Source organism: Erpetoichthys calabaricus, chromosome 8 (genome assembly GCF_900747795.2).
Source record: "Erpetoichthys calabaricus chromosome 8, fErpCal1.3, whole genome shotgun sequence".
NCBI lineage: Eukaryota > Metazoa > Chordata > Cladistia > Polypteriformes > Polypteridae > Erpetoichthys > Erpetoichthys calabaricus.
In genome coordinates, this window is record NC_041401.2 from 70,982,807 (window position 1) to 70,995,987 (window position 13,181).

Consider the following 13,181-nt stretch of genomic DNA (forward strand, 5'->3'; position numbering starts at 1 on the left):
TAATTTATTAATTTTATTGTAATCATTTCATACAAATAGATCAGTTTTTACAAAAAATAGGATTGAAAACAAATCAAATCCCACCCCTGAGAAGGAGAGCCATGGCCAAAGGAGTAATACTTAAGGCTAGTAAACATGCCTAAATTGTTGAGTTTAATAGGGCAAAAAATATAAATGGAGAAGGAAAAGAAATGCAGGAATAATTATTTCTTCTTCTTCTAAAATATTATTGATTAGATCCTGCCAGGTTTTGAAAAAATTCTGTACAGATCCTCTAACTGAGAATTAGATTTTTTCCAATTTCAAATACCCTAAGTTCTTGTCAATAAGCCGCGGCTTATCTAAGGAAAAAAAGTTGTGAAAATGAAAAAATAGAATATCGGCTTATACATAAGTCCGGCTTATACATCCATCGCGGGGGTTGCGTTCCAGAGCCACCCGCGAAATAAGAATATCCGCGAAGTAGAAACCATATGTTTATATGGTTATTTTTATATTGTCATGCTTGGGTCACAGATTTGCGCAGAAACACAGGAGGTTGTAGAGAGACAGGAACGTTATTCAAACACTGCAAACAAACATTTGTCTCTTTTTCAAAAGTTTAAACTGTGCTCCATGACAAGACAGAGATGACAGTTCCGTCTCACAATTAAAAGAATGCAAACATATCTTCCTCTTCAAAGCAGTGAAGCAAACAAATCAATATGTCTGTTTGGCTTTTAAGTATGTGAAGCACCGCGGCACAAAGCTGTTGAAGGCGGCAGCTCACACCCCCGTCCGTCAGGAGCAGACAAAGAGAGAGAGAGGGAGAGTTTGTTTTTCAGTCAAAAATCAAATACGTGCCCTTCGAGCTTTTAAGTATGCGAAGCACTGTGCAGCATGTCTTTTCAGGAATCAGCTTTACAAAAGATAGCAAACGTGAAGATAATCTTTCAGCATTTTTAGACGAGCGTCTGTATCGTCTAGGTGTGCAAACAGCCCCCCTGCACAATCCCCATACGTCAGATCACAGATAGTCAGCGCAAGAGAGAGAGAACAGTAAGCCGGGTAGCTTCTCAGGCATCTGCCATTAGCGTCCCTTGTATGAAATCAACTGGGCAAACCAACTGAGGAAGCATGTACCAGAAATTAAAAGACCCATTGTCCGCAGAAATCCGCGATATATATTAAATTTGCTTACATATAAAATCACAATTTAAATGCCCGCTACGCGCTCGTGTTGACTCGGCGACGCCCAGAGCAGAAAGAACGCGCTCCGGCCGCTCCAACCGCGCCATGCGGGGAGTGAGAGAGACGGCAATATCTCACACTCTCTCCCCCCTTAAAGAAATTAAATGGGCGCGAGTGAGACCACTGACCTCCCCTCCCTTCTATTAGTTATAGGTTATAGTACGTTCGGCTTATCCATGAGTCCGGCTTATCTATGATACGATTTTATTTTAAAAATTCGTATGATTTTTGGTCTCCGGCTAATACATGAGTCCGGCTTATAGACAAGAACTTAGGGTAATATAAAACATCGGTTTCCAACTGACTTATAAGAGGAGAATTAGGATTCTTCCAATTTAACAAAGTAAGTCTGCATGCCAAAAGTGTAGTGAATGCAATCACAGTTTGCTTGTCCTTCTCCACTTCAAATCCATCTGGAAGAACACCAAACACAGCTATTAATGGGTTAGGAGGGATTGTGTCACCAATAAACACAATTTTAGTGTACAAAACCTTCCTTTGTTGTGACTACCATGACCTAGATTGTAATGTTCAGCTTATGCATCGCCAAAATCAGTGACTTAAAAAGGAAGACACAACATGATAAAAGCTACTTTTGCATCTTGCAACATCATTTGACTGTGAAGTGGTTTTCTCGAATCAGGGCCACTTCTGTATTTAATCTGTGCAAAACTTTGAGGTAGCATGATCTGCACTTAGTAGAATTCAGTCCATGAATGTTCAAGGAAGTAAAAACGTAACTTGTGACAAAAAGATTCATCAGAGAACTAATGTGCAGACTAAGTGTGATGCCACGTGTTTTGCCTGAGGTAACTAAATATGTATTATTCACACTGGACTTTAAAATGGAGACTTTAAAGTTACTATAATAATTGTTTCATGGACTAAGAGACCCAAAGCACATAAAGCCCAGTAAGTTCCAAAAGCACCTCCAAAATGGCCACTAGAGTGAGGTATCACTGTCACACCCTGGAAATTAATAAGGGTAAGTGCTAAATCTTTGGAATACTTTTTGTGAAGAATAAATGTTTTACAATCACCTGGGGCCTCGTGTATAAACGGTGCGTACGCACAGAAATGTTGCATTTTCCTGTTTCCACGCTCAAATTGCGATGTATAAAACCTAAACTTGGCGTAAAGCCACGCACATTTCCACGGTAACTCATACCTTGGCTTATGCAATTTCTCCGATCGGTTTTGCAGACTGGCGGCACCCAGCGTCAAAGCAGTGCTACTGTTCCTTGTGTGATCACCTTTCTTTCTTAGATCCACATTCCTGACGCTGCTTTATAAATACACTGAAACTAACTGCATATTGTTTATTAGTGTAATGCATCCGATTGTAATTAACCTGCAGCAATATAATGGTCCAGGGAATAGCCATAGTATTCCAAATACCATAACTGCTTTAGCGTTGTAACTCTCACTGCATCTTCTTCTTCTTTCAGCTGCTCCCGTTAAGGGTTGCCACAGCAGATCATCTTTTTCCATATTACTCTCGCTGCACCACTCGGAGTATTTATATCACTGTATCTGAGTGGGGAATCACAGCTCGGATTGGAAAGAGAAATATTGGTATACAGCATGAAGCAGACGCTGCCTGAGCCACGGCAAAACGCTTTATAGAGACTTCCCAGTACGGACTTCACGGTTTAGAAAAGGTTTCATCCCAAGAACTCTAAATGCACTCAATCAGTCCATCAAGTGCTCCTTGTAGAACTGTTTACTTATAAGTACAATTACCTCACTGTAAACTTGCACTACAGTTATAATATTGCACAACCTGCGCCACTTTATAAAGCACGTATTTACATATGATGACGGTATTCATTTTTAAGATGAAATGCAGCAAAATATGTTGATTATATTATACAGATAAAACTTTAACTTCATTTAAATAATCCGTATTGTTAATAATTAAACATGTGAGGACATGGTGCCGCAGCGCTAGCTAGTTCAGGGATTGTTCCTGCATTGCGTTGTATTCTTGCGCTGACGCGACACTGGAAAGATAGACGGATAGAATAATTAAACATGTACTACGAAGATATTTCAATGTTCCTTAAAAGTTTTGAAGAAACACGGCGTTCTAAGCTTACAGATGGCTTAACGTCTATTACAGAGCTGATTGGTGTGGGCGATTGGGCATTTGGAGAAAGAAAAGTAAGGACAGGAATTGGAGGTTAGTACGTTTGAAAGAGACAGTACTTCTGTAATAAATTATTTCATCGAAGGTCACACATGGCGCAGCAAGACTCTTGCGTGAGATATGAACAATCACCGCGCCACCGTGTTCCCATGTTTAATAACATGCTTTCATTCCTATCATCATGAAAATGATATCACGTATACATCTCAGTATTTTAATTATTCAGAGAGCTGTAATATCACGAATGTAATGGATTCTGTATCGTGTCGGAGAAAGAGAAAGAACGGAAGCACGTAGTGATTCACACACACAGAGCACATAGAAGATCAAATACAGTAATCCCTCGCTATATCGCGCTTCGCCTTTCGCGGCTTCACTCCATCGTGGATTTTATATGTAAGCATATTTAAATATATATCGCGGATTTTTCGCTGCTTCGCGGGTTTCTGAGGACAATGGGTCTTTTAATTTCTGGTACATGCTTCCTCAGTTGGTTTGCCCAGTTGATTTCATACAAGGGATGCTATTGGCAGATGGGCTGAGAAGCTACCCAACTTACTTTTCTTTCTTTCTCTCTTGCGCTGACTATCTGTGATCCTGACGTAGGGGGTTTGAGCAGGGGGGCTGTTCGCACACCTAGACGATACGGACGCTCGTCTGAAAATGCTGAAAGATTATCTTCACGTTGCTACCTTCTGTGTGCAGCTTTAACTATGCTGCACGGTGCTTCGCATACTTAAAAGCTCAAAGGGCACGTATTGATTTTTTAATCTGTCTCTCTCTCTCTCTCTCTCTCACTCTCACTCTCTCTCTGCTCCTGACGGAGGGGGTGTGAGCTTCCGCCTTCAACAGCTTTGTGCCGTGGTGCTTCGCATACTTACAAGCCAAACAGCCCTATTGATTTTTTTGCTCCTTTGAAGAGGAAGATATGTTTGCATTCTTTAATTGTGAGACTTAACTATCATCTCTGTCTTGTCATTGAGCACAGTTGAAACTTTTGAAAAAGAGACAAATGTTTGTTTGCAGTGTTTGAATAACGTTCCTGTCTCTCTACAACCTCATGTGTTTCTGCGCAAATCTGTGACCCAAGCATGACAATATAAAAATAACCATATAAACATATGGTTCTACTTCGCGGATTTTCTTATTTCGCGGGTGGCTCTGGAACGCAACCCCCGCGATGGAGGAGGGATTACTGTACAGAACAAAGCATTTAACGTGCTACTTGAGAAACTAGTAAAATAAACGAAAGTTATCGCAAATATACTAATAACCCAATGTGCTTTAATCACTCAGAATATGGAACCAAATTAGGAAGCAATTTAAGATGGAAAATCTTTTATCAGTGGCACCTCTGCAAGGGAACCCACCTCTTTCAACCTTCGCAAGTATATCCATTTTTAATACCTGGAAAAGTTTTGGGATTAAAATGCTCAGAGATCGTTATATAGACAACATATTTACATCTTTGAACAATTACGTTCAAAATTTAACCTCCCAGCTACACATTTCTTTTACTATCTTCAAATTAGAAATTTTGTTAAACAGAAATTGCCCGATTTCCCCCACCGTGCAACCCTCCACAATGCTGGAAAAAATACTGCTCAATTCCGAGGAAACAAACACTATTTCCGCAATATATAAAATCTTATTAGAGTCCCTACCTTTCAAAGATCCAAGAGGACATTGGGAAGAAGATCTCTTAATCAATATATCAGAAAAGGAGTGGAAGGTAGCAAAGCAGAGAATTCACTCGAGTTCTATATGCGCAAAGCATAGAATTATTCAACTAAAAATTATATATCGAGCTCATCTGTCTCGCTTAAAACTGTCCAAAATGTTTCCAGGCCAGATCCAACCTGCGAGCGCTGCAACCAAGCTCCTGCCTCCCTGGGTCACATGTTCTGGGCCTGCACCAAACTAACATCATTTTGGACAAAAAATTTTAAGTGCCTCTCAGACAGCCTTAGTATCACAATCCCTCCTATCCCACTAACAGCTGTGTTTGGTGTCCTTCCAGATGGACTTGAATTGGAGAAGGACAAACAAACGGTGATTGCATTCACTACACTCTTGGCACGCAGACTTATTTTGTTAAATTGGAAGAATCCTAATTCTCCTCTTATAAGTCAGTGGGAAACTGATGTTTTATATTATTTGAAATTGGAAAAAATCAAATTTTCAGTTAGAGGATCTGTACAAAATTTTTTCAAAACTTGGCAGGATTTAATCAATATTATTTTAGAATAAGAGAATTAACTATTATTGCATTTAACTCCCTTCTCCATCTCTTATTTATATAGATATTTACTTCTCCCCTTCTTTTGTCTAATGTTGCCTTATTAAAAAGCTTAAATCAATTTTCCTTTAGCTAAGCTCTCCTTCTCAGGGGTGGGGTTCGATTTGTCTTCAAATTTGTTGGGTTATAAATTGATCTGTTTGTATGGAATGATTACAATGAAAATTAATAAAATAAAAATATTAAAAAAAAATAAAAAAATAAACGATTTTAAGAAGAAGTTTATGATCTACTTTAATGGCAAAATAAACTACGTGATTAAAGTGGAAATTTCGAGATTAAAGTTGACATTTCGTGCTTTTTTCCCACTGTGTGCCTATTTGTTTTGTCTGTACCTTAATAAGCTTTCATATGACATTCAGACGGTGGGCTACGACTCGCCTTTTCACGGCGACTTTGATATGTGATTTCTTTTTTATTTCGGGCACTGTGCGACTTTGTGGACTTGGATCTTTCGAGTTTCTCCGACACTCTGTCACTCGATCAGCTTTCTTTTGCTGATTATACCACTGTTTAAACCAACAAATAGTACGTTTTTCCTTTGCCTCCACTTGGTATTCGCTGAAATTCTTATATTTTCCCCTGTGCTTTTCCCATTGTCTTTTCACAGAAGGCTATTTATATTGATTTGCATATTCAAAGAGGCGTAATTCTGGGAGGAGTTGGGGCGGGACAGAAGGCGCGTGCACGTGCGTTACTTTTCACGCTGATCGGGATTTATGTAGTGGGAGAACGTGAAAGTTTGCATGCGCACAGATTCCTGCATCTGGATTTTTCTGTGCATACGTACAATCCTGCTTTTGTGCTTAAGCCATGTTATAGTGTGAGTTCTACGCACGGCGTTATACATGAGGCCCCTGAAGCTTAGTGGAGCACAAAGGCAAAATGGAATTGACTGAAACTCAAACAAATTTAGTGCCCTATGAAATCCATTTTATTTTTTTTCACAAATTCAGTTTTATTTTTTCTGATTTTCGGTTTTCACCATCTTATTTTTCCTTGATTCAGATTTTTGAGTTTTTCTCTCAGTTTCAATTAGCTCTAGGATACTTGTTACAGCCTGAGCTAAGTTCTCAGGCAGAAGGAGCTTTTTGTAGAGGTGAATATGTTCAGTGCGGTACCATAGTGATTCAAACCAGTACTTGCGGTCTCTTTCAGTGACAAAAAGGTTCACCATCCCCTTTTACTGGCAGGCTTTTTGAAGACTGCAGACTCCACCCATATTGCTAGTGATGCAGCCTTACTGAAGTATTTATAGTGCTGCGAGGTCTTTCCCACCAAATTGATGACATGACCCGAGCATGTCTAATGCATACTGTTAGGCATTAACCCCTTTTAATACTTCCTCGTATGCTTTCAGACAGTATGATGCACTGTCTGTAACCACTGCTAAAATGTCATTTAGATTCAGCTGGATGCTGCAAAGAGATTGAAGTACTGCCTGTGAGAAGGTAGAAAGTTGCATTTCTACATAAAGATAACATCTGCCAGAAAATACTGGTCTTCACTACCTGTGATTGTAATTTTGTAAATTATTTCAAATGATTCTTAAACTTTTAATGTTTGCAGATTGAAAATGTACATCATTAAATCTGTAGCTTAAAAAGCTGTACATCTGTAATTTCATCTATTGCATATCTTAAAATAATTACAAAGCAAAAGCTAACCAATCTGGAAGATGCTAAATTCGGGATTTAAACAGGTAAAAAAAAAACGAGACCCTCTTTTAAGGACCATTGCATCTGAGGAGCAGCCTGTTCTTCCTCCCTGGTTTGTAGGTGTTGAGTTTATAACAGAAGAGTCAAATGTGGACCTTGTGTGCCTCGTCACCGTGAGGCAAAACGTTTATTAAATCCGTAAACATTGTTAATTTTCAACCAATGCCATTCACTAATAACATTTTTCTGCAAGAAAGACTAATAATATTGGTTAAATATAATTTAATCGGTTCAATGACTTATGGTAAATACATCCCGTACAGTTAGAACTGACCACTTTATTACACTATTGACATGTAGACTTATCTTGCTCAACTGTAAGAATCTTAACTTTTGTATTTTAAGTCAGTGGGTAACTGATGTTATACAGTATACAATTTGAAATTGGAAAAAATCAAATTCTCACTTAGAGGATCTGTATAAAACTTTTTCAAAACCTGGGAGGATCTAATCAGTAAAATTTTCTTGCCACAATCTTTGGAAGAACAGTAAGCATATGTTGTTCACCGACACCAAGCAAATGAGTTTGACAAAGACAGCTGTCATTTTCTGGCAGAGCTCCTCCCTGTTTACAATGCTTGATAAAGAAAGGATGCATCTTCATCATCTTTTTCAAGCAGTTTGTCTGACTCTGCACATATGGCCACAAAGTCCTCCACAAACTGACATCTTGTATCTGACAATTTTGTTGTTTCCTCTATTGTGACCTGAAGGGGAACACTCATTGATCTTAATTTCTCCTTGTTCTAGAGTGATCATTGCAAGTATCTTTTCGTGTCCAGTCTATGGTATGCTGGCAAACCTTGCAGAGAGGTTGTTGTCCAGATTCATAAAACTCACAGGGATATTGTTGTGCCTTCAGTTTTGCAGTTGAGCTTTCATTTCTTAGTTTTTTTGGTCATAGCTGGGGTATCTGATACTACATGCTTCAATATTTCCACCTGCTAACTTGCTTGCCTTTAACGAGAAAACATACACAAACAACTAACTAGAAACACTATTTGTCTGGTGATTGTATGAATGACCATTTGAATTGTTGAAGGTGACTTCACAGTAGCTTTTGTGACTTGTGAAACTGTAAGGCTTTGTGTGTTTTCTGTTATAAGAGGTTGTAGTAGCAGTATCTAGATGAAACAACTTCCATTGAACATTCTTCACATCTGCCATGGCCAGTAGTTGGTGTGCCTAATTTTTTTTCCCATCAATTTTCATTTGAACCTAAACCTGAAGGTTGAAAAAATGTATAGGTGGATCATGTTTAATGCTTAGCTCTATATTTTAAAAAAGTGGCAAACAATATATATGATTCAAGATTACAGGGAGCTAAAGTCTACCCTGACCACATTGGATGCAAAGAATTGAATAACCCTGGGAATATGCATTTACTAACTAAACCATGCTCTTTCATGTAGTATAATATTCTTTATGGTAGACTTTGTCATTCATGGGCAATATGCATTTGAAATACAAGCATGGAATGTTGTTTTTTTTTTTTTTTTTGCCATTTTTTTTAATAACTCCTAAAACAGAAGGTTTGATTTCTTTCTGGTAGGTACCTATTTGCTAAAAAGAACTATAACATGATTAATACCTATCACCAGTTAAAATAACTGATGTGGTTTACTATGGAGATATAAAAGGCCAAATTTTTTTTTTAAACAACTTCTAGCAAGCCATAGATTGGGTAACATGCAGTTGTTAAAGATATCTAATACTAAATTATAATCTCTAAAAATGTAATGCATCTAGCAGCAACTAATGAAGATAAAAGCCTAAAACTTTGCACACTAGTTATTGGGTGCATAGACATTGTTTTCTGCAAGTATGATGCAAATTGGCGATGGTCAGTCATGAACATTTTTTGTTAAATCTGTTTATTTTACACAGAATGCCTCAGAAACATTTTACTGTTTTAAAGTAAAATTTTACATTCTTAGAAGTTTATAATTCTGTGTCACGATGTAGTGCAGGCACATGCCTGAACACTAGTTGGCAGTGTTTCTAGCAGATAAGAAAATCAAATGATCTGTTAAAACGCTGGCAGTTTTTGCCCTTCGGGCTTCGCTACTCTTTGTGCTGCACATTTTCTTCCATAGCTGAACATATTTGTCCCTCAAATTTTTTTCACCTTTCCATGCATTTGGTAAATTCCAGACCAATTTTACCTAATATTTAGGGCCACAAATTGATCACCAACTAATTGTTTTTATTGTGTTATGATGGGGTGTCATAAACGTGTATATTTTCTAACTTCTTCCTCAAGCCTTCCCTGCTCAATGTTAATTCAGAATAGCTCAATATAAATGGAAGCACATTTCAGGAACTATACAGCTACCAAACTGGCCAATCGGAATCATAGTGTTGGCGTAGGGTCTGAGTCATCGTGATGCATAGTCACGTTTTTGAGGAGGTGCACGTCAGACTGCACCATAGTTACACCATAGGAGGATACATGTGCTCTGGCGTGGGCTCGATGCAGTAGTATAAAGCAGACTTAATATACATGTTGCAGTTCTTTTTGTAGTATAATGCTGACAATCTAGAACAGATGTATCAAAGACAGAAATGATACCCAAAGCTCCACAGCATTTATTGCACTGATAACCCAACCATAATCTCCAGGAACTAAGAAACAGGGCAATTGCTAGGTAACTGGCCCAACCTGTGATTAGATGGGAGATGGGATAAGATTTGGTTTCTGATGGAAGAAATGTTGGTGAGGAAATCAGGGGATGCTTACAGACCCTGTGGTCTGTGTATGGATCCCATGGTGCTGAAAAAAATGGCACTGTTCTTTGGATGAGATTTAAATCTGTCTATTAACATTGTTCAACTAGCTTGATTAAACTAAGACAGTTTTGCAATGAAGGTTGTCCACATATTGTTACATTGTACATTTGACAGTTGAAAGATAATGTTTACCTTGAAACTAAATTTATAAATAATGCCTATATCAATGACATGTTGATAATGCAACGTAACCTTTAATCAATTTCAGGGAATTGGAACCAGCAGCATCTGGCACAATACAGAGGGTGCCAGTTCATCACAGGGGCCTCAGACACACACACACACACACACACACACACACACTCTGATAATTTGCAATAATGAGTTAACATAAACTGCATGCATTTGGGAATGTGAGAGTAAAACAGGAAAACTCATGAAGGCATTGCTGGGACTTGCAAGTTCTAAACTTGGTACAAGATTTGAGCCAATAATGCAGGCTCTGTGAGGTGGCAGTGCTAACTACTTTACCAATGGGCTGCCTATGTATTTTGCATTTTTGTAATGCATTTTTTTTACGCATCTTTAACATTCAATTTGGTTTTTGTTTTGGAAACACAAATACTGTTGTACTACAATCTGCAGTTGTCTCTGTTTTTACTTTTTATATTACATATTTTTTGCTTTTTGGGTAATACATATATTTGTTTCTTCTTTCTGCCTTCAGGTATAACTGTGAAATCATGAGTATATTTTGGCCTTAATTTGCTTCTTGCATTAAGACAGCGCTTCTGATAATGTCCAGTTCGGGCTACCCTCCAAGCCAGGGATCGTTCAACACAGACCAGAGCCGCTATACTCCACACGCTGTCCAGTACAACTTCACAACTTCCAGACACCAACAGGTAAACTATAAGCTTGCTTCTATTGTTCTTTCATGGGTATAAACAATGACAGTAATGATTCTTGTGATCCTTAATGTGATGTGAAATGTGATCCTTTTTTTTTTTTGTTACTGTCTGAACTACTTTGTTTTTATTCTGAAAATTCACTAAAACTGAAAAATGTTGCATTGCTTATTGATAGTCGTGTAGAGAAGAAAAAGACACAGATCAAGAGGGCTGCTGGTTCTTGTGTATGACACTAGCACAAAGCAGTTAACTCCTTGAGCCATGAATTTATAAAATATAGTTTTACTGACATTGTGAGAACTTCCTGTGATGTTTACAAACAGCAAAAGTCAAAGCTTGTTTTACCAGAACGCAAGAGAGGATTTGAATATTAATTAGCCTTACATAAAGGAAAGTGGACTACTAAACTGTGAATAACATTAAAACATGTAATTATAAAATTAATACATAAATCATGAAGTAAATGCACTAAATCACAAATTTAATGCAGAATTAACACAAAGGAATTAAAAAAATTAATTGCATAGTTTAAGCTTATCCTGGCACTGAGGGTTCTCATCGAACACAAACATGAATATCGGCAGAGTTTCTTTGCAGCCTTTGTCGATTTTTGTAAACTGTTCGACGAGTTGATGGAACATCCTGAGACTTTGTGGAATCCCCCCAAAGTTGATGGATATCATGGCCAGCCTGTACACTGGTACTATGAGTTCTGCGCAGAGTGGAGGCAGAAACTCTGCATTTTTCCCTGTTGATTCTGGTGTTTGTCAGGGGTGTGTTCTTGCTACTACCTTGTTCAATGCTTGCATGGACCGAGTGTTGGTCATAGTCCTGGGGTCCAGTGGCTGAGGGAGGTCTGTTGGTGAAGAAGATTCACTGATCTTGACTTTGCCGGCGAAGCCTTAATCTTTGCAGTGTTAATGGAGGCTTTGATCGGGGCTCTCAAGAGGCTATATATATGTTTTTTTTTTTTTTTTTGTTTGTTTGTTACAGAAAAGTGAAAAGTACTTTTTTTATAATTAAACTTCATTTCGGGAACTAATATGACAGCTTGTAACTGTGAGAAGCATTCTATTTTCTTTTATGCAATATATATTATGGATAAATGTTTTTGTATGTATTGTATTCATTAAAGCATGCATTTTAAAGAAATTTCATTTATTTTAGCATTTTTATAGTGACTGAAACAGTAGGTTTACAGAATTTAATTTTGTTAATAAAAAATAAACAGTTAACATCTGTGGTCTGTAGTTTGATTATAAATATACCAAAGTTAACACTTTAATATAGGACATAAGGCTTCTGTGTGTTTAGATATGCAGGAGCTTAGTGTAATGTTAAAAAAATATATACCTGAATTGGCTGATCCAGTATCATGAAATTGGTGATCAGTATCTTCTTTAAAAAACCCGATTGGAGCATCCTTAGGAAGTACTGAGATAATTGTTACTGCAGTCCTGTTTGAGTTCAAGTAGACAGATTACTGTTGAGTGCACAATGATGCATAATAAAAATGTGAGTAAAAACTACACAGAAAAATTACTCACAGTGTAGGTGTGTCTTGGAAGGGGATGAGACATGATTGTCTCGGAGACACTATTAACGTCCCGTGAGACAAAAGGACAGCTGCTGTACAGGCTTTTAAATGTTCAAAGCGCTGCGCAACATACAGATCATGCAGCACGGCAGCAGCAGCAAGCCAGCAGCTGATTGAGCACAGAGGAGGTTAAAAAAAAAAATTTGTTTACCATTGTATCACTGTGTAAGAGGCGGTTTCGGAGGAGCGACCGCAAAGCCCCCTAGTGTGTGTGTGTGTGTGTGTGTGTGTGTGTGTGTATATATATATATATATATATATATATATATATATATATATATATAATATATTGTTAAACAGTGCGTGTGTCAAACTGGTGAGTGTCTGTGGCACCAAATCCTAATCCTTGATAAGAAGGATGAGGCAGACCAGAATTAAGGTAGAAAGATCTCAACTAACTGCTGAACGTTGCAAAGGAAGGAATAGTTGCAATGGCTTTGCAGAACTAAATGTTTATTTGCAGACAAATATTTATGTGTGGTTTCTGAAACAGAACAAATACAATAACATAAAATAACTCGCAAATTAAAGGCTCAGAGAACACTAA

At 37.8% G+C, this 13,181-nt stretch overlaps 1 protein-coding gene across 1 annotated transcript in view; it reads left to right on the forward strand.

Moving 5' to 3' along the window:
* Window positions 1-13,181, forward strand: part of ncor1 (nuclear receptor corepressor 1) — a 237,649-nt gene that overhangs the window by 41,812 nt on the left and 182,656 nt on the right. Inside the window, 1 exon segment of the mRNA XM_051931234.1 lies at window positions 10,854-11,031. Within this exon segment, the coding sequence (XP_051787194.1) occupies window positions 10,924-11,031 (108 nt within the window). The 5' untranslated portion in view covers window positions 10,854-10,923.